We start from the raw sequence: 22015 nt of genomic DNA on the forward strand, positions 1-22015 counted from the left end.
TCTTATTTCGAAAAGCTGGGCACCTGCGCTTCCTGCTACCGAGCCAATCGCTGTAGAGAGTTGGTCGCACATTTTAGCCCGAGCAAGTTCGTCACGTTGAAATTGAGAATTCATGTGTTCCACAACATGTCGAGCGGCATTCAACCCGTGACGGTTGTGTTTAGCAACGCAAAAAACTGCTTCCTGCATCTGCCCGCCAAGCTAATTTCCCATTTGTCGCTGAGCGAGGTAAGCTAGCTTCGGTTAGCCGCCGGAAGTTTCTTTCCACTTCGGCCAAACATCGGAGCCTGAGCGAAAAACATATTCAAACGTTACAGTTGAGCGACACCGTTAGAAACGGTAATTATAAGTAAACCTGTCTTTTTTTTTTTTTTTTTTTACCCCTTAAAAAAAAAAAAAAAAAAAATCAACATGCGATATAATTTGGTGTATAAATGGAAGGAAATAAGTTAGCTGACGTTTGCTTGTACATGAGCCAAAGCTGGCCTAAGTCTGACCGTAATAACTTATTCTGGAACAGTTAAATATTTGACACAATTAACAACACGAAGTCGTTGTCGGCGATCTCATGGTGTCATCTTGCGGTTGTCGGTTATGCGCATAGGCATGTCACCGGGAAAAATAGGCAAACCTTTGCGTGCTTCGATGAAAGCGGTTTGTTATGAGTCAAGTCAAAACCAACGCGCGGTAAGCAGATGGAATAGTCCGTTGTGGGGAAAGGTTGACTTTAAACAATCACGATCAATATTTGGATGTGTTTTTAAGTGTGTGAATAAGACTGAAACAATAAGAATTGCTTTTAATTGAAAGAAACTTGATGAATCTGATTTTATGAGACATTTGAGGAACTAGAGACGATGCCATGTTTTTTTTAAAATGAAAAAATGTAATAATAATGAAGAATATTATTGAAAGCTGACACATTGTCTTATCCAGATCTCATCAGAATGCTTGTTGTCATTTCCACTAGCAGTAGACCGTGTCGCGCTTCCTGTCCTCCATCTTGACGTCACTGACTTGCGTCGTAGATTCAGGCCTTGGAGTTGTCCGGCAGCCACGACGGCCCCTCGGTGTTCCTCAGCTGGACCCTGAGCCGTGGCTCGACCGGCTCCGACGGCCGCCGCGTGGAGCTGTGCGGGCGGCTCGCAGAGAAGCTGGGCCTGCGGGACGGCCAGGAGGTAAAAAAAGTTGCCGTGTTCTGTTGTGTTGCCGCGCCGGCGCTGCAGCCGCATCCGCTCGTTGTGTTCCTCAGGGCTTCTTGAGGCCGTGTCGGCAGGTGTCGTCGGCGCGGCGAGCGTTCGTGGAGCCGCTGTCGGCCGATGACTGGGAGATCTTGGTATGTTCGCTCGCGTCTTTCGTGAGACTACAAATTCCGTATCGCGCCGTCACTCGTGTGTCCCGACGCCTTCAGGAGCTCCACAGCGACGCGCTCGAGCAGCGGCTTTTGGATCAGATCAGAGTGGTCTTCCCAGATGCCGTTTTCCCCGTGTGGGTCGACGATCATACAGTCATCTACATCCGCATAGGTAAAAAAAAAAAAAATACTTTTTGAGTGGCGGCACGGTGGTGGACTGATTAGCACATCTGCCTCACAGTCCTGAGGACCGGGGTTCGATCCCCGGCCCCACCTATGTGGAGTTTGCATGTTCTCCCCGTGCCTGCGTGGCTTTTCTCCGGGCGCTCCGGTTTCCTCCCGCATCCCCAAAACATGCGTGGGAGGTTCATTGACAACTCTAAATTGCCCGTAGGTGTGAATGTGAGCGCCAATGGTTGTGTGTTTGCGTGTGCCCTGCGATTGGCTGGCGACCGCTTCAGGGTGTAAATATAGATTCGATTTTTTCAAGAGAAAAAAAGTTGTAATTTTCCTGAAATAAAGGTTTGTTTTATTGAGAAAAATAGGAATATTCTAGGAATGAAGTCATATTTTATTTAGGGAAAAAAATAATTTTCAGTGATTTCTAAAAATCTTTTTTATTTTTTAAGAAAAAGAGGAACGTTAGGAGGATAAAAGCTGATTTGATTATTTGTTTTTTCTCCTTAACAGCCCTTGATGAGGCTTGATGTGCGTCTTCTTTGGAAAATGAAGCCAAAGACAAAGCAAAATGCGCGCACATGAATCCTTCGCATTTATGTTTTGCACGTTTGTGATGTTTTGTGGGATCTCGGCGTAATGTCCGCTCGCTCTCCCTTCCCGCAGCGTCCTTGTCGCCTCCGGCGCCTTACGGTCGCCTGGAGCCCTTCACCGAGCTCGTCGTGACTCCCAAGAAGCACGCCGGCCGCCCCGAGCGGCGGCCTCAGCCCCGCTCGGACCCGCCGTCTACACCTGGACCACGCTTGAAAACCGCCCCCCCTACGAGTGAGCGGCGGGCCGGCGTAGCGGACCTCCAAAGTCTGTTTAGCTATGTGACGGGAGGCGAGCGCGACGAAGCCAAGGAGCCCCCGTCAGTACCGGACGTCCCCGCCTTGCTCGCGGACGCCCTCTACCGAGTATGCGGCGTGCCACCGCCGCCTCTCGCCGCCGCCGGCGCGGCGTGGCAGGCGGCGGAGGCGCTTCACGTCTTCCCGTTGAGCAGCACGTGGGACGAAGACGTCGCCGGAGGTCAGCCCGCGCTGACGTACGGCCTGCTGTCCGAAGTGCTCTCGCCCGTGGAGAGAGCGGAGGCGGAGAAGAAGAAGAATGTGGCAGGAGAGGAGGTGAAAGGTCAAGAGGTGAAAGCGCAGGAGGCCACGGTGGTGCGCTTGATGTGCCACGACCTCGATGAGCTAAGGCGGCACACGGAGGGAAGCATCCACTGTGGGAGAGTCTGGGTGAGGAAGGCAAATATTGTTGATGTGTACGAAGGTTTGGCCGCTTCTCGTTAGTTTTTGTTCTATTCAGATCCCGCCGGCCGCGGCCGCCGGGCTGCACGTCGTCCCGCACTCGACGGTCAGAATCGAGCCGGTGAGATCGGCCGTCAAAGTGGCGTCCTCCGTTCGACTGCGGCCTCGAAAACCGCCGGTGAGTCTCGCGATCCGGCGCATCCTGGATTAGAATTATTTTCATCGACGTGTGCGTCGTTTCGAAGGAACATCAAGTGGTGTTGTTTTCAAGATTCAAAAAAATAGAATAGTCATTTTCATATTTTGTGAGAAAATAGAAATCTTCCAGGAAAAGTAGTAGTTATTCAAGAAAGGAAATCATATTTCTTTAAGAAAAAGATCCAAGTAGTAGTAATGCAAGAATATTTTTCATATTTTTCAAGTCTGAATGCTAAAGAAAAAATTTCAGATTTTTTTTTCAAGATGAAAGAACTCAGGATATTACCGGAATAATGTTTTTTTTTTTTTTGGGGAAAAAAAAAAAGTTATGAGAAAAGTTGTATTTATTTGAGAAATAAATCTTACTGTGTTTTAGAAAATAATCTCTTTTTTTAAGTGACGACAAGAGTCATATCTTGTAGCGAAAGTCCAATTTTTCATGAAACGTGATTTTTTTTTTTTCAAGTTCTATTTAATGAGTACAGAAATATTTTTTGTGAAAGTAAGATTAAAAATGTAATTCTGATTTTAATCTTACATGAAAAAAGTATTTTTTTACACCAAAATATTTGTATTTTTTTTTTAAAGAAAAAATTCATTAGTTTTCAGAGGTAAACTTGTTTTCCCCAAGAAATATATATATTTTTAATATTTTTTTAAAATAAAAAAGTGGAACTTTTTTGAGCATTTTAAAAATTTTAAGCAGCAATTAGTGATCTTTCCAGAATCAAATAGTACATTTTATTATATGAACAAAGGCATATTTTTCCAAAAGTTGTATTTTGTTGTTTATTATATTTGTGTGTTGCACCCACTCCCAAAAAAGATATGAAAATATTCTTGGGAAATGAAGTTTTATATCTGGAAAAAAAAAATTCATTTTCCCCAAAACATTTTTCAAAGCAGAAATTGGTAATGTTGTGATAATTTTTTTTTTGTATGTATATATATATTTTTTTTACTGCGTATAAAGTCGGCGTCGTTCCTCTGTAGAGGTCACGGTCGTGTGTTGTATTCCGCTGATTTATTTCAAGAGGTGTCGTTCTTCCTCAGGCCGAGGCGGCGGATGCTGAGGAGGACGCGATCCCGACCGCCTTCCTGGACTGGCTGCACGCTCGGACTCACCGACCTTTGGCCTGCTTGACGCCACGAGCCGGCCGCGTCCTCCTCCACGCTCGCGGCGGTGATTCATTTCCGCGTGTCTTTAAAAGCCGTCTGCCGTTTTTTCTTTTCGTACGCAGGCTGATTTCAGTCGCGAGGCACCTGATCACGCGATCGTTGGCTGCACGTTTTGAATGTTGGGAAAAAGTGGCGCCATCTGGTGGACGCAGTACATGGTCTCCTGGCCTTTTTCTTTTCAGACACGTTAGAATTTGCCATCACGGTGCTGCGACCAGAACCGGAAGGAGAGCGGGACACGCCGGATCAGCTGTTTCTGCTCTCGCCTTCCGTCTTGCAGAAGAAACGCATCCAGGTCGCTTCGATTCGTTCGGTGACGCACATCGATGAATTCGTCGATGGTCTCACGTGACGTTTCTCGCGTTCAGGTAGTCCGAGAACCAGCGTCCGCGCCACCCGCTGAAGTCGAACCGCCAGAACGAGATCTTCCCTCTCTAGCGTCCTTGGGGTGAGTCGACAGCGTGTCGACCGTATTTTAGCGCTCTCGGTATTAACACGTATTTGCCCGCGTATCTCGTCGTCAGTGGCGTGGACGAGCTGAGCAGGCGGAGCTTTGAATTCATCTCGCACTGCCTGCTGGCGACACCTTTGGCCAGAGAGCTGCTGGGCGTCGTCGGGCGAGGACTCAAAGGCGGAGCGCTGCTCGTCACCGGTGCAAGAGTGAGATCGCCTCGTGTGTATCTGTGCTCGTCACGCGTCTGCTTCCTGTCGCACGGACGTTGAACTCGACCAACAAAAACAAAAAGTCACATATTCGGTGCTCAAAAACCTAAAAAAGGAGACCATTCAGATCGGATTTTTTTTAAAAATGTTGCATTTTCTCAAAAATTCAGAACAAAATGTAATGCGTTCAAGAATACACCCTCCTCCAGAAATGTTTTTTTAAAATTTTATTTCAAAATATATTTTGGAGATGAAAAGGTTGCCTTTTTTCCCCAGAGAAAAGTTCACAGTACATTTATTAAAGACATTTTTTTTAGGGACGAAAAACTATTTTTGAAGAATCAATATAATTTGTAGGACATTTTTAAAAATCTACAAAAAATTGAATTTCTTTACCCAAAAAATTCTACCTGGGAAAACTACTCCCCCCCCCCCCCCCATGCATTTTCCTCCACCAAAATTTCAAGAATGTATTTTTTGAGGAAACAAAATCTAGGTGTGTACTTATTCAAGAAAATAAATAAATAAATAAATAAAAGTTTAATGAATTACATGAGGCTATAAAGCAGGGGTGTTTTTTAAAATTATTTTTCTCTTCTTCCTCAAGAAAAGAAATTGTAAATTTGCAAGAGTAAAATATTCCCGGAGGTAAACAATGCAGAATGTGTGACGTGCGTCTTTGGAATTGGCACCTACCACCTGGTTACGTGTCCCTAATAAAGTGCACGTGCCGTCTTATTGTAGGGCAGCGGAAAGAGCGCCCTGTCTCGCGCCCTCTGCAGGAAAGCAGCAGACGACCTGGACGCGCACGTCGAAGTGCTGGAGTGTAAAAAGTTACAAGGTGGTCCTCTAAAGAAGTCGTCCACGCACTGCGCTGTCTTTTTAGTTGTCTTCATTTTTGAGATGAAATTATCCCCAGGCAAAAGGGCGCAGACGATTCGCCAGACGCTGCGCGACGTTTTCACGCGGGCGGAATGGAGGCAGCCCTCCGTGGTCCTGCTCGACGACTTGGATCACGTGACCCGGGCGCCCGCCTCGCCCGAGCACGAGCACGGACCCGAGGCGCTGCTGCACCTGCACGTCGCACAGAGTACCTTTAGACCGCACGCGAGTCGTGTTATTGTTGCCGTGTGGCGTTAAGAGTCCATGACGACGTGTTGTTGTTGTTGTTGTTGTTCTTGAGGTTTGATGGACCTGGCGGACGAGATGGTGGAACGCGACAATCTCGTGTGTTTGATGGCGACCAGCGAGAATGAGCGCTCCTTGCACGGCACGCTCACACAAGTGCAAGGAACGCACTTCTTCCAGGCCTTCGCACGCATACGAGCGCCCGACCGGGTAGCCGTCCGTCTCGTGCTAATCGTGAGACGCGCAAACAAAAAGACACAATGTCCCCAAAAAACGAGGCTCCGTCGTGTTTGTGTGTAGGCGCAGAGAGAGGACATCCTTTGCCGCGCGATCCGAGCCAGGTGCGACTCCGGCGACACGGACCCGGCCGCCGTCGCCAAGGAGACTGAGGGCTACCTGCCGCAAGATCTGCTGCTGCTGCTGGAGCGGGCGCTCCACGCCAACGTCGCACGCCAGCAACAGAACGACTGCCACGGTAACCCCCCTCGCGTGCACGTGCCAATATTCATGATTTGGGGGCTCGGGGAGGGGGTGGGGGCTCCCTCTGAAATGTGCGAAGACGCCACAAGATGGCAGTACAGTACAGTCGGGACAAGGACGTACGTTGGAGTGATGCATCTTAATGAGAGACGAGCTTTGTACATCAGGGAGGAGTTCGTTTTAGCCAGGGTTGTTACAGAGAGTCTTGGACGGGTGGGTGTGTACACTACCGCGTTGCAAACAGTGCGTTGCTCATCTTTTGCAGACGCACGTTTGTCACAGCGGGACTTCGCCGAGGCCCGCGAGGGCTTCACGCCGCCGTCCCTGTGGGGGGCCGACCTCCGCGGTCCCGGCGGAGGCGGGCTGGAGTCGGTGGGGGGGCTGACGGAGGTGCGGCAGCAGTTGATGGACACCGTCTTGCTCCCTGCCAAGGTCGGTTGAAGAACGCGCGCACGCGGGTGGCGTACGCGCGCACGTGCTAACGTCAGTGTTGTTTTTTAGTATCCCGTCCTGTTCTCCAAGCTTCCCATCCGCCATCGCTCAGGAGTTCTGCTCTACGGAGCTCCGGGCACCGGAAAGACGCTTCTGGCGCGAGCCGTCGCCAAGGAGAGCGCCATGAACTTCATCGGCATCAAAGTACTACTACTACTACTGGATGCTGGACTTTCCGAGACTGTTACGACAGCTCTATCTTTGTAGGGTTTCAAAATGGGGTTAGGGTTTCCAAGTAGGGTTAGCGTTTCAGAGTATGGTTTCAAATCGGCATTAAGGTTTCAAAGTAGGGTTTTAAAGCAGGTTTAGGGTTTCAGTGTAGGGTTTCAAAACAGGCTTGGGGTTTAAATGTTAGTTTCAAAATGGGGTTAGGGTAAATGAACTGTTATTTGCCGGCCTTTGAGTGCGCAGGTGTTAGCGTGTCCCAATGTTTTTCGTGTTTCAGGGTCCGGAGCTTCTGAGCAAATACATCGGAGCGAGCGAGCGGGCGGTGCGAGACGTCTTCCAGAGGTGATGGTCTCATTCCGGCATTTTGTCTTCTCATAGCAAGAGTACTCCCGATGATGGCACAAAATGGTGTCTCCTGCTTCAAGTTGGCCAATTTCAGCCCAAGGGTTGACAAAACTGTAATTCGGGATTTCATCCAGTTGATGGCGCCGCCGCGCTCTCATTATCCATCCTTGAGAGGAACCCGAATTTGCTTTGACTCTTGCTGTTGTGGTGCTGCAGGGCGCAGGCGGCAAAGCCTTGCGTGGTCTTCTTTGACGAGTTCGACTCCTTGGCGCCCAGGAGGGGTCACGACAGTACGGGCGTGACGGACCGCGTCGTCAACCAGCTGCTGACTCAGCTGGACGGCGCCGAGGGACTGCAAGGTGGGCGGGAGAGCGAGCGAGTGTTCGTGTGCGAGGGTTTGCGCACGTGAAACCTGTCGTCGTCTCGTAGGCGTTTACGTGCTGGCCGCCACCAGTCGCCCAGACCTGATCGACCCGGCCCTGCTGCGTCCGGGCCGGCTGGACAAGTCCCTCTACTGCCCCCCGCCCGGGAAGGTCTGACGATGTCACAGGAAGCCGCGCCGGGGACCTCCCGCGCTCCTAACGAACTCGTCGGCCCGCAGGAGGATCGCGCGGCCATCCTGAAGGTTCTGAGCGCCGGCGTCACCTTGGCCGCCGACGTGGACCTGGACGAGCTGGCGGCGCGGACCGAAGGCTTCACCGGCGCCGACCTGAAAGCGCTGCTCTACAACGCCCAGCTGGAGGCGCTCGACGGCAGCCCGGACGCCAGCGTGTCGCGTGTAAGTCGCGCAATATTACAGACGCGTAAATCGAGGTGCCGCGCAACGGCCTCGGCGGAGGTCATGACCTCGTTCTCGTTTCAGGAGACGACGTGCGACATGAGCCTGTCGTCCATGGTGTTCCCGAACAACGGCAGCGGTTCCGATGAGCCGGTGGACAACAACGGCGGCGGCGGCCCGCAGCCCACCGAGCTTCAAGTGACGGGCAAACAACAAAATGGTGGTGACGTTTGGCGACTTTACTTCGGAAGCTCCGTTGAGTCCGAGTGTGCTGAAGGGAGTGTAAGTAGATTTCTCACTAGCGCCCCCTGGAAAGTTGTAAACATTTGCCAATTTGTTTCCAAACTGCCATTTTAGGATGACTCATCAAAGATAAACTTGTCCGAGAAATTATGGCCGGTTGCTCAAAACTTTCCCCCGCCTCTTTCATCCCAGGGTGTCTCTGGACAGGACTTGGACGTTCGGAACCCCGAGTCCAGTTCTTCGCCGCCCCCCCTCTCCGTGCCCTCCCTCCAGAGCGGCTTCCGGGAACTCCAGCGGGACGTCGCATGCATCAAACTCAACCACCGCAGAGCCAATGTGCGCAGGCCAAACATGACGCTGCAGTCCCTTGTGTTGCGTTCCCTTGCACTTTGTCAATGTGTGCGTTTAGGGGGAGCGCGCGCGTGTCCAGGCCACCTCCAGCCAACCGGGCTTCCTGCTGCGTCGCTGCCACGTGCTCGCCGCTCTGGGCGCCACCAGGCCGTCGCTGGGCAAGGACGACTGGGGCAGATACGCGACGCTGTGGGTGGCGCGCAACTTGGCACATCACACGCGCCCACAAATATTGATTCGTATGTCATCATGTTGTGTTGGCAGGTACGGGGCTTTTTCAGGAGGCAGAACCGCCACGCAGACGTTCCGACCAGGACAACGCGTGACATTAGCGTGATGGCGCACTTCAGCAGGCAATTGTTGCAGATCATTTATGGGTAATTGATCTACATTGTGTATAAAACATCAGGAATGTAAAGATTTTTTTTTTTTGGGGGGGGGGGGGCAACTAGAGGATACACATTTCCATGTAGCCCTGTAATTAATGTATAGTTTATATTTTTAATTTGATCTAACAGATTTTCCAAAATTAAAGCCATAGTTTTTGTAATTTTTTCCCCCAAAATTAAGATGTAATTAAACAATTCCCCCCCCCACGCAAAATTAGCACCTTAATGTTTTGTTTAAAATTTTTTATGTAGAATTAAAAAAGGCCTTTTTTTAATTGGAAAAAAATGCTAAAAAAAAAAAGTTAACCTATTTTGGCAGTTTCTATTTATGTGCAGTAATATAAAAATGAAAGAAAATACACAATACATCTTTCAACCTTTAATGTAAACAGCAGTTTTGTGGGTCTTTTAAAAATCCTAAAGACAAAATGTGACAGGTTTAAATAGGAGGGAAAGGCAGGCATGTGTGTGTCAATACTGTATTTAATATATAGAAAAAGCATACTAAATCACAACAATGATCTGTTTTTAAATAAAGAAAAATAAAATACATTAACCTTCAAATTTTTGTCAACACGAGCTTCGCTTTCCACCCCAAAACTTTAGCAACAGCTTCACAAAGAAATAAATGAAGTAAATATTGCTCAGGAATGTGGTATACAGCAGTCATTCAGGGAATTTGTGACAACAAAAAAGTTGTAACAGTCTTGAGTGGACAAGAAGTGAGTTTTTTTTTTTTAAAACATACTTGTCGTTTACAACATTTAGCTGCCACGAATACGGTGAAATTCGTGTTATGTGACAGGAAATAAACAAGTGGACTACAACTAACATGGCCAACCCCTCCCTGCCACAGAAGCCCTGAGGACAAATCATATTAAAAAGAAAAAAAAGAATGTCTCGATTTTAAGGGAACACTTCCTGGTTTCTTCAGGTCTCCATGGCAACGAGGAAGCCAGGGGGAAAAAAACACCTCAATCACAGTTCTTGAAATTGTCCAGTTTTAGGGAAAGGAAAGAAGAAAAAGGTCCAGTGAGTACAGCAGGGCTAAGCTAGTTACAGTCGTAAACAAAGTCGTAGTTGCTGGGTTCTTTGGGAATGGGGGGCGGCGCTTCGGGGATCTGGATGTTCTCCAGGTCCAGCAGGCGTAGCTTCATCTCCATGGAGAGCAGCGTGTCCATGTCAGATTTGGTGTAGTCGCTAGTCATCTCCTTGCCCAGGAGTGCGTTCAGACCGTCGGTCCACACGCAGTACTGAACACGGGGACCAGGAAAAAAAAATCAACTTTAGCGACGACAAACTTGACACAGTTTGCCTTAAAAATTGCCAATAAGAAACTGCAATACACGCTTAAATGAAAAACTATACTGGTAAACACTGCCAGTAGCTTCTAGCTTCCAGTTGCAGTTATTAGTAGCTGATGCTAGGTGCCAGTCATCGGTGTTAGCTGCCCTCAGCTTATTCTAACTTCCATTAGTTGTTGCTAGTAGTGACTGTTAGCTGACTTTTGCATCTTCTTTCTTGTGATCTGTAAACTGATAACAGAAAGCAGCTTCTCGTTATTTTCTAGTCGCAACTAGCAGGAGTTTCTTGTTAGTTGCTAACAGCTTGTTAAAAACGAGCGCACAAGCGATCCAACTAAAACTGCGTTAGCACAATAGCTAACACTTCGGTCATCTCACCTCATGCTTGTCCGGGGCAATAAAGTTTAAATACTCATCTGACTCATATAGGATTGAGAAGGCGAGCTCCAGCACCTCCTGCAGGAAGACAGAATGATGACATGCTAATCAGCAAGAGGTTTACGATAATGCTGGTTATTAGCATGTTCCGTTAGCATTAGTGCACCTTGTTCTGCTTGAGAGCGCCCTTCTCCTTCATGTGAGGACAGTCTTTTCCCGTGATGACCGCCTTGATATCCGCCACGGGCACTGTGGACAAACACGAGCTGCTTTTAAATGTTGACAAATTGTCTACTAGTGATGTTGCAAAACGGTGACGCTCACGTTTGTCCTGCAAAGAGTCGTGGGGAACCTCCCCCTGGGGACTCTCTTCCAGGTCCCCGTAGTGCAGGACCTTGTGGTTGGGTGACAGACGGCAGTACCAGAACTTGTCTGGAAGTGAAACAAACTAGCGACTTTAAATGGATGGAGTTTGTTTAGTGCTACGCTAAAGAGTTGGCAGGTTCGAGTTCTAGGATGAGAGCCTGCACTCGGGTAAATAGACCTGCGAAAGACACTTTCAGTGGCTCTGGTCCACAGGCAGCAGACGGACATGTGGGCGGTGTGGAGGCCGCTAGCAACTGTGTGTGTACACAAGTGCATATGATATCTCAAAAGGCTACATTCTACAGCTATGTCTTTGCATGACCGTATGATTAAAAATGATATTGCTAAATCAGTTTCAATGAGCCAGATACAAATTATTGCCTCCCAACAGCCACCAGTAGGTGATGCTAGCTACCAGTATGCTCTATTTGTAGCAACTCTTGCTCCCGTAGCCACTAGTAGCTGCAAGTAGCTTCTTCTAGCTGGTGCCAGTTTTGTAGCTTCCAATAGTTGATAAAATTAGCTAATGCTACTCGTCAGTAGCGTCTTTTCTGATCCGGTGGTTACGAACGCTTCCTCCAGCCTCCAGAAGTTACTACTAAGAACTCCTGCTAGTTTCCAATAGCTAATGATAGCGGCTAGCAGCTACTGCTAGCGCGTCACCTTGTCTCCTGCGACTGCTGATCTTCCTGAAGCACGTTCCTTCACACAGTCGATTGAGCCTCTGCTGTTTGATCAGCTCCATAATCTCCGGCTGGATCTTCTCCCTCAGCTCCCTGCGCCAACAGCACGCGCACAACGGAATACGTTAGCATCCTGTCAAACACAAAACGCTAAGAACAAAATGTCATCTTGTTTCCCAAAAGGCTGAGGGTTAGGCTGGGATGGATTCATGCAAACAGGGTTCCATCACAAACATTTCAAAATTACATACTTTTTCACTACTTTGAAACCCTAATCATGATTTGAAACTGTAACTGTCTTGAAACCCTACTTTCACACCCTAACCCTGATTTGAAACCCTAACCCCATTTTGAAACCTGTGAAAACCTTAACCCTGTCTTGAAACACTAATGCTGATTTCAAACCCTACTGTGAAAACCTTAACCCTGTCTTGAAACCCTAATTTCAAACCCTAACCCTCTTCTGAAACCATAAACCTCTCTTTAAACGCCCAGACAAACACACGTGTTCTGTGATTGGCCGACTCACAGGATGGGGCGGGACTGGAAGTCCTCCTGATTCATCCTCTCCGACTGGCGTATCTTGAGGATCTCCGTGTAGCTCAGGTTCTGCAGGCGGCTCTTGAACTGGTCCAGCGAGTTAGGCTTCAGCGTCAGCGCTCGCATGATCTGCTCCCGCACCACCTGCATGACCTGCGGCGCAGGAAGGGGCGGAGTTCATTACAGGAAGTCAAACTGCAGAGGCGATTCTCGTAATCTGGTCCGCGAGCCGTCAAAGCGCACCCTCCCCCCGGCGGCGCTAATCGGACTAAGCGGGAGAAAGCACCAAGATGACACGGGGGTAGCGTGGATAATCCTCTTAAATCTTCCGCTAAATCGCTGTGTTAAAAAGTGCAGATGCTCAGCTTGCAGCAGGAAAGAAGGAATGAACGTTTTTAAATGTAGATCTGAAAACCCACAGCAGGTCTTTGGGGGGGGGGGGGGGGGAAAAAAAAAAAATCTATTGCTCTCTCTACATACAACGTACATTATACATATATGCACATGCATGAATACCCATGTGTTTAAACATCCACACACACACACATATATATCTATATATACATACACATACATATACACATATATATATATAAAGTGCGTATGTGTATATACATGTATATATATCTATATATACATATATATACACATACACATATATATAGTGCGTATGTGTATGTGTGTGTATATATATATATATATATATATATATACACACACACACACATATATACATACACAAATGTGTATACACGTACAGTGGTGCCTTGAGATAGGAGTGACCCGATTTGAAGTTAATCACCAAACATAAATCAAAGAGAATTACACATTGCGTATTCAACAGAAAGGACAGTCGGTTTAGCTTAATGCTAACAAACAATGCAGAACCCCATAGACGTCCTAATTTATAGCATCGGTTTCACAGTGTTGTAACCCTTCAAGAAACAGCTGTTTGAACACATGTAGAGATAATATAACAATCCTCACAAGCATATATTCTTAATCCTGTGTGATGACTAACATTACTGAACCTCACTGAGGAGTTGTGACCGTTTCCATGTATTATACTGCCCTCAGGTGGCCAAGGCGAGCACACCAGAAGGAGCAGCACAATGGCCATTGAATTTAAGTAAAACATGCCGAAGCTATTTCATTCTTTACATTCTATTAAATTCCGTTTTTTTCAAGTACAATATTGTAAAGTGCTATTTTTCTTATTAAAAAGCACGTTGCAAAGATGTTTGGAGGCTGGAACAGATAAATGATCATTTGCAATACAATTGTTTAAGTTACGAGGGTGGACACTGAACGAATTAAAGTTGTATCTCAAGGCACCACTGTACACACACATGGCCACAATGTATGTGTCCGTACACATACAGTACATACATACGATATTTCTACATATATACCTGTGTATATGTGTGCAGTAAATATCTATGTAAACAGGGATTATCTATTCACTCTCACTCACTCTCTCTACGGGCTATATAGCCTTCTTCTTCTCCTTACGCCACATCTACCCACAATTCCTTGCATCTGAAGAAATGACACAATGTTGTCACGTGGTTGCGATACACCAAAGATCTCGCCCATCCCCGCACGAGCTACACCAACACTGAATCACAAGGCGCATCGTTAAAATGAATGATGAGACTGAGCCGTATCCCAGCATGCATCGGCGACGAGACGCACGCACGCAAGACTGTTGGTGCATGCAAATAAAGACAAAACGTTGTCTGCTGCTGTACATGCTAATGGATGATGATCTCGGGTCAGTCCAGCGTGTTGAAATATTAAGCTTCCACTTGCACATAATGAACCCACAAGGGCTTCCAAAAAAAAACAAACAAAAAAAAGCAGCTCGAGAGACGCTCGCCGAGGGAGTGGGAGGTGAAGCAGGATGATAAAAATAGCCCGTCTGAACGCAACAAAAGTGGGAGCAGGTGGGGGAGGTGGGCTGGGTTCACAAGCCGAGAGGAGGAAGAGTTGCAGAAACAAAAGACGTCACAGGAAGGAAAAGAGCAAAAGGGGTATCGGAGCTGCTGAAACATGCCAATAATCCATTCCTTTCGGAAAGAGATCAATAGTTCCCGTGTGTGGGAGGGGCTTTGAAGTCCGCCATAAAAGAAGATAATAATCTACAATCGCGAGGAGAAAACTGTTAGAGCGCCAGCGATCGGCGGAGAACAGAACCCGAGCAAGGAAGTAGGAAGTCTCGAGTCTGCGTTGCAGGATCCTGGTAATCCCGTGTTTGGAAATATTTGGGAAGAAGTGATAGTATTCCTAATTCATGAGGAGAAAACTGTTTAGAGCAGAACCAAGCAGGGAAGGGGACAGTCTCAAATCGGCGTTCCAGGTTCATGCCGATCCGTGTTTAAATATATCAGGGCAGAATCGATAGTTTTCCCGGTTGGGCGCTAACATTTGGTTGCCAACAAAAAGCAAGCGGGGACGTGTTGAGTCAGCGTTCTCGTATCGTGTATAAAAAGCAGATTGTGCTCATCTAGAAGTGGGATAAATCTACATTGAACAACATTTTGGGATTGTTTCTTAAATCATAAAAAACTCAATTGTTTTTCCAATTCTAATATTTGGATTGGAACAACCACCAAAGCAAGGAAAGAGAAAGTCATGAGTCAGCGTTATGGAATCGTACTAATCCCGTTTTTAGGAATATTTGGGATGCAGCAAGGAGAAAACAAGTTTGAAAAAGTAACGATTGGATCGTTACAAAAGCACGCACGGTGCCAGGATTGTGCTAACCTCGATTTTAGGAATATTTGGAACTAGCTTCAGATCAAGACAGTATTCTGAAATCATAAAGATAAAACAGATTTGAATTTCAACAAATTCAAAGCAAGTATCCAATCGATGATCTGGGTTGGTGCTAATCTAGGAATCTTCGTAACTCAAAATAGCATAGTGATTGGAAAACTTCCAAAGCAGGAAGTTGAAAGTCTTAAATTGGCACTTGCGGATTCGTGCCAATTCCGTTTTTAGGATTATTATTAAATAAAAATCAGGATAGCATTTCGAAATCAAGAGAAAACAGTTTTGCACACTAACAAATGGATCCAAAACAAACGTAGTGAGTCGGTATTCCAGAATTGTAGTAATCCTGAGTTTAGGAATATTTATGATATCACTAATCAGGATAGTATTTCTAAATCATCATTTTTAACACTAAAAATTGGAGTAGAACAAAAGCAAGCAAGGGACAAGAAAGTATTGAGTTTGCGTTCCTAGATTGGGCTAATCCAGGATTTTGCTAATCCTACATTTAGCACGATTTGGGAAGCGAATTCACCAATCAGGACACTGTTCTGAAATCATAAAAAAGGAAAAACTATTTTGAGCGCCGATCTAATGTTTAAGAATAGACAATCCGGGATCGCATTCCTAAAATCGTTTGCCGCACCAACAACCGGATTGAAAATAAACAAAAGCAGGGAAATCTAAATGATCGCAAATCATCCTGTGATTTGGAACATTTGGGAATAATCACAAATGTAACGGTTTCTTTTTCCCTTTGAACCCTTCCCATTGGATCACAACAAACACAAATCAAACACTGAGTTAGTACTCCAAAATGGTTGCTAATCCAGGATTGTACTCATATGGGACTACTTGGGAATAATCATAAATCATATTAGGACTCCTGACGGAAGTGAAAAAAAGCGTGTTGAGCAATCGGATCCGGAGGAAATGGAAAGTATCGAGTGGGCGCCCACTCCGGGATCGCGCTAATCCCACGTTGACGCTCGGATGAAGCGTGGAGACGCACCACACAATCCCTGAGGTGACAAACGCGCGTGCGTGTGTGGTTTAATGCCATTCATAACAAAAGCCCCCCCCCCCCCCCCCCCCCTCACACACACACACAAAGAGCGATAGAGTGACGCGTGTAATCCATCAGATTATTCTGCGATTTGGGTCGACAGCGCGACCATCCTCCATCATCTTCCTCCTCCAGGTAACACGAGCACTCCGTCCTCTTCCTCCCCCAATCAAGACCTGCTGATTGCCCCCCTCGCCTCCCCCACCCCCGTCCTCATGCCCACCTTCTACTTACATGTCAGCTCCATGGTGGCGAGCGTGCGTGCGACTGAATCCTCCGCAGCTCGGACAGATGAAGATGAAGAGGATGAGGAAGAGGAGGGGGGAGGGAGAGAGTGAGTGTGTGTGTGTGCGTGTGGGGGGGGGGGGGGGCAGATGGCCGTCTAGCTGATAGCGACTGACAGCGAGCGCGAGTCGCAGCGGTGGATGGTTTTGTCTCCGGATTGTGTTTTTCTTTCTGGAGTATTCCCGTCAGAAGGAAAATTCCCGACGCCGCACCTGCCTTGTTCTTCTTCCCTTCCACTCTCGCTCGTTCGCTCAGCCTTGTGTTGATCGGCGGACTCGAGCGCCCCGATTGGGCGCACGCCACCGCCGCACACGCCAATTGTGATGCGGCCAGAGGATCACGTGATGCGTGTGCGTGCGGGGAGTCACCACATCATCGAGAAGACGGGGGGAGGGAGGATGAAGGCGCTCGCGCAAACATGGTCTACCGACGCCGCCGTAATTGGAAGGGGGTCGTCATGGCAACGGAAAACGGTTGCCTGGCGGTCGGCGCTGGTAGCGTCAGAGTGGCAGGATTGCCGTAGTAGCCACCGTTTGTTTTGTGAATGACAATCCACAAAACAAACGGTGGCTACTACGAGGCGCCAATGGCCGATTCAAACCAAAATGTCAGACTGGCTGTCTTTCCGGGCATGGCCTCTTCAGACTTTGTTTAAAAACCTCAACGCCGTGGAAGTTTCGCAACGGGCGGACGGCGCTGCCTCACCTTGTTGAAGTCCTCGCCGGTGGCCCTCATCTCCTTCCAGGTCTTGTTGAGCAGCTGGATGCAGATGCAGAAGAACTCCTCGAAGGAGCGGTCGTGCGTGAAGAACATCGGGTGGAAGTTGTGGCAGTTTTCGCTGGCTGCGGGACGACAACGACACGGACTCGGTCACGTTCTCTTGGGAACCACTGCATGGAATCTCTCTCTCTCTCTCGCGTGTTTTTAAGAAGAAAAGTAAAACTACTTGACAAAAAAAAAATTCTCTAATGACACGAGTACATAGCATGTAACGGAATAAAGCGTTGTTGCCACTTTTTTTGCTTCAATTCAATTAACTGTGCTGCTCCTCCTTGTCCGCATGCCTTGGCCACATGGGGGCAGTAAAACACAAACATGGAGATGGTCACAACTCCTCAGTAAGCTACAGTAAGAAGAAGTTCTCTGCCGAAGAATGTATGCCTGCGAGTGTTATATTGTCTGTCTACATGTGTTTTAGCACTGTTTGTTTTCAAATATCCGTTACTTAAAGGGTTATAACAACATCGCATAGATGCTCTTCGGTAGCCTATCTATGGCGCTTGCCATTGTGTGTATGTAATTCTCCTTGCTTTGTTTAGTTTGACGATAAATGTCAAATAGGAGTAGCAACAAAAAACGATCTGCTCAAATTTTTGCTCCCAAGTCAAAGAGTGACGCTGAAGAAACTGCTGGACTTATATGAAGCCCCTTTCACACAGTTTTCATGCCTAGCGTTTCTGTATGAAGAGCAAGCAACACGCACACACACACAAAAGACGCAGGTCTAAAATGTGCAGACATGGGCCGTTCGTCGTGGGACGAGCGCGCCTCGGCTGAGGTCAGCGGGCCTCGCTGTCATCCGAGTGGAAGTCTATTTTGGGCCTCGGCGCGTGCGTGTGCCCGAGGGGCCGAAAACGTCTGACGTCATCTCGTTAGTGGGCCGGACACCATGCAAATGAGGCCTGCGGGGCGCCGGGGGTACTTCAGCGGGCACGGCGCCACCCCTGACATCTGCCATCTGTGTGTGTGTGTGTGTGTGTGTAAAGGAGAGTCACCTTGCAGCGAAGCCACATGATGAATGCACAGTGAAAGACGTCATCCTCGCTCTAATTGCAAGCCTCATGCCCCACTGTGACAAGGGGAAAAGTGCGTGTATGTGTGTGCCCGCGCGTGTCCAGCGAGCAACGTCAGCACCATTTTACAGTCCGGTCACTCGTGCATGCGTGCGCGGTAACCAGGCTACAGCAAACACCGCAGCGGCATCGCCGAGCCGAGTGTCATCAAATGCGGCGATTCGCAAACGGGCGGCTCCAACAAAATCGAAAGGAAAAATGGAACCAGTGGATGAATCAACTAAAAACGAGGATGATCAATACGTGTCTACAGGAAGTACAATTAATAAGGAAAAATTCTAATTCAATAAAAAAAAAACGAAAAAAAAAAAAAAACGGACAAAAAAAAGACACTTCAATTTATACAATAAATACGAAAAATAACAACTATTAATTACAATAAAATACATCAGTAGAAGCTAATACAAGAAAAAGTACAATACAATTAAACTAAAGCAATGATAAAATAAAATTTTTCTACAATACAATATAAATTACAATACAATTTTAATAAAACTATCAAAATTAAATACAATAAATCACAAATCAATAAATAAAGTTAAAAAAAATGTTTGCACACTGACGGTAAAAAATAAGCGTAAAATTTAAATGTGTTGGTATTTGTTTATTTTTTGTAGTTGTTATACGGTATTTTTACATCCTTTATCAATGTACTTGTCATGCAACTACAAAACATTTTTATATTCACTCCTCAGTGACTTATAATAAGTGCATTTTACACGTAGTATTTTGATGTTCAAAAAACAACTTGGGGGAATTTTGACAAAAATGTGTCGGAAGTGGCTCACTACTTAACGAACGTGTGAAAATGTGATCAAATTCACTGCTTGTTATTTTTGCGTTCGACGTCTGCATGACGAGCGAATATCGAGAACTAATTTATGCGCCCCCTCCCCAAAAGGGTTTGGAATTGCGTATAAATGCCACAAGGTGGTAGAAAAGCACTTCAAATGGAGGAGATCATAAAGCACCAACACCATGCATCTCGCACGTCCACCGTCATGAACCCGTCAGTGGTTCAAATATTCAACACAACACAAACCACTTTCACATCAAGCGCATCGAAAGTATTAGCTAGCATACTAGCACAAATAACACGCGAGCACAAACTGACGTGACATCACACGCGGGCAAACAAATATGAGCGCTAGCACTTTCATCTCAAACGCAGGCGAAAAAAAATAAACACTGCGAATGAATACAACCTTAAAACAACACCACGATTCCACCAGATGGCGCTAAAGTAGAAATTGTATTACTTTGGCCTGAGCACAAAAAAGAGCAAACGGACGACAACATGCAAATTTGCGAACAGTTTGACAGTACGTTTACATGTTTATAAGCTTTTATCAATATACTCAGTCCCTTTCCCGAAATAAATTAGCTTGAAAGTTGAAGCAAAAAGGCGCGCGCACGTCCATGTTGCCAAGCAGCGTTTAAGTACTGTGGGAACATCTGCTCTAATCGTCTCTAATGAGCTTAGCAGCTAATTGCGTCGTCGTGGGCCTCGCGGGCGCCACCCTCACCCAGCGACGCTCCACATTTGCTCGGCTGGGTTTTTTAAAAAAAGAAAAAATTGTTTTATTTTATTTATTTTTTTTACATTGAGCCGCTTCTCCTTCACTTCAAGTCAAGGAAGCTTGATGAATAAAATATAGCCTCGTTAAATAATATATTTTTTTAACTCAAGATTTTATTCTTGTAGAAAATACTTCATTTTTATTGCAACATTTTCCCCAAATTTTATGAAAGATTTTTCTTTTTTACTCTTAGAATTGAGAATTTTCCCCCCCTGCAATAGTACAAATGTATTCTTGGAAAAAAATGTTTTTTATTGTATTACAAACAAAGTTACTTATGATTTATTTATGAATTTATTCTTGTAAAATAGAGATTTTACTCCCATATAAATAGATTACTTGTTGTATTTAAAAGATATTCCTGAAAAAAAATAGTTTGATTGCTAAATGAATTTTTACTGCAATATTACTCCCCACAATTATTATTTTATTTTTGTACAAGTTTGTATTTTATTTATTTATTTATAATTTAATTTTTTCCCCTGATGCTTTTTTTACATGTATATTATTAGCTGTGCCTAACCTCTTTTTTGCAACTGCGCGATCGTTCAAAACATTACCGGAATCCCAACGATGACTGAAAGCGCGATGGCGATTGTTTGCGAGCTGCCGAGAGCGACGTTACGATGCCAGCGCGGCAGATGGAAAAAGAAACATATTTAAATAAAGAATAGCGCCAAGGCAAGTGTGGAGACGTGCCAGCCAGCAAAAAAAAAAATATTATTAAATCAAAAACATCTGCTACCAACAGAGTCCAACTTGTGCTTATTAACAAAGATGAAACAATGTAAATGCTCATCATAATAAAAGCAAAAATGAATTCACCGAGTAAAATAGACGCATGAAATACAATTAATGAAATTTTTAAAATGACAAGTTAGCCCGGTTTAGTTGTTAGTGGCAAAATGTTTGACCCAAACCATTAGGAACACCGAATGAAAATTGCTAACAAAGTTGGTGCAGAAAAAAAACAATGCGCCAGAGAGAGAGAGAGAGAGAGAGAGAGAGCGAGAGACAGAGAGAGAGAGTGTGTGTGTGTGTGTGTGTGTGTGCGCGCGCGCGCGCGCGCGCGACTTACGCAGCTCGCCCACTTTGAGGATCTCGCAGAGCATCTTCGTGAGTTCGATGCTGCTGCGGCCAAACGGACACTCGTGCTTGTCTTCTCGACTGCTGTTCTCCAGCACAATCTGCGACGCAGGGAAATAGCAAATGAAAAACATTTTTCAAAAATAAGACGTACAGTGACATACACCATTCACCCATAAGTAAAATTCTTGTTCAATTTTCTCCAAAAATAACCCCCCCCCGCCCCTTTCTTTCAACCCCGACAACGCTTATTGGCGGTTTACGCCCTCGTATCCAACCATTTTTGGAGTTATTAAATAAATAAAGGCTAACAATTTGATATAATTCATACAATAATTCAACTTGATTTAAAGAAAAAAATCCAGTAAATATAAAACAAAAGCAGAATAAATGTAGATGAGACAGTGTGCATTTTTGCGCTAAGCTAGCCGCGATTGGCTATTGATTGTTTTTGGCCGCGATGCCGAACGCGCTGACCCGGATGTAGGCGTCCTGGTGGTGCCGCGCCAAGTACAGCATGTTGTCCAGCGCCAGCATGCCGGGAGGAATCTGCGTGAAATCCACAGCCGGGTTCACGTGGTTCTGTGTGGCGGCGGCAAAAAAAACAAAATAAAAAAATAATCTCAATTTTATAGAATGTAAAGAATTGAACATTTTGTGATCATTTCAATGCGCATTGTTGCTGCTCCTTTTGGTGAGCAGACATTCAGAAGAAATGAAGAGTTGCACAACTCAGTCAAAAATTGGTCATTTTTCGCAGAGGATAAAGAATATACGCTTCATTCTCTGTCTGCACGTGCTGTTTCAAGGTTTCTAATTATTAGGACATCAATGCTAGTTTCGTGAGCACATCTATTGCATTCGG

The 22015-nt window shown here is 46.1% G+C and overlaps 2 protein-coding genes across 13 annotated transcripts in view; one reads left to right on the forward strand and one right to left on the reverse strand.

Annotated features, from left to right (window-relative positions):
• The first annotated feature begins 20 nt into the window (after positions 1-20).
• On the forward strand, positions 21-17664 carry pex1 (peroxisomal biogenesis factor 1). 7 transcript variants are annotated; one of them, XM_061760063.1, is made up of 25 exons: positions 22-228; positions 1029-1178; positions 1253-1336; positions 1412-1526; positions 2198-2808; positions 2879-2998; positions 4072-4201; positions 4380-4492; positions 4566-4645; positions 4722-4857; positions 5605-5701; positions 5780-5950; positions 6044-6198; positions 6289-6463; positions 6734-6900; positions 6970-7104; positions 7406-7470; positions 7690-7832; positions 7903-8006; positions 8075-8251; positions 8336-8533; positions 8687-8830; positions 8904-9034; positions 9110-9222; positions 12497-14255. In XM_061760063.1, exons 1-24 carry the CDS (start codon positions 127-129, stop codon positions 9180-9182), a joined length of 3576 nt encoding a protein of 1191 aa, XP_061616047.1. In that variant the 5' UTR covers positions 22-126; the 3' UTR covers positions 9183-9222; positions 12497-14255. The 7 variants fall into 7 exon arrangements, 6 of the variants coding, with proteins under 6 accessions (XP_061616047.1, XP_061616044.1, XP_061616046.1 ...); XM_061760060.1 differs by having other exon boundaries at positions 4072-4492; positions 4570-4645; XM_061760062.1 differs by having other exon boundaries at positions 5605-5950.
• The window catches only part of elmo1 (engulfment and cell motility 1 (ced-12 homolog, C. elegans)), a 45423-nt gene continuing 33008 nt past the window's right edge, over positions 9601-22015 (reverse strand). For 5 of the 6 annotated variants that reach the window (XM_061760086.1, XM_061760084.1, XM_061760088.1 and 2 more), the window contains 9 exons: positions 21628-21732; positions 21143-21251; positions 17337-17473; positions 12495-12658; positions 11946-12058; positions 11241-11348; positions 11083-11165; positions 10917-10994; positions 9601-10487 (listed from right to left, as the gene is read on the reverse strand). In XM_061760086.1, coding sequence (XP_061616070.1) covers positions 10287-10487; positions 10917-10994; positions 11083-11165; positions 11241-11348; positions 11946-12058; positions 12495-12658; positions 17337-17473; positions 21143-21251; positions 21628-21732 — 1098 coding nt within the window. In that variant the 3' untranslated portion in view covers positions 9601-10286. Of the gene's footprint in view, positions 10488-10916; positions 10995-11082; positions 11166-11240; positions 11349-11945; positions 12059-12494; positions 12659-16580; positions 17180-17336; positions 17474-21142; positions 21252-21627; positions 21733-22015 lie in introns of those variants that run through there. The other variant, XM_061760089.1, reaches the window with a different exon arrangement.

Source organism: Phyllopteryx taeniolatus, chromosome 21 (genome assembly GCF_024500385.1).
Source record: "Phyllopteryx taeniolatus isolate TA_2022b chromosome 21, UOR_Ptae_1.2, whole genome shotgun sequence".
NCBI lineage: Eukaryota > Metazoa > Chordata > Actinopteri > Syngnathiformes > Syngnathidae > Phyllopteryx > Phyllopteryx taeniolatus.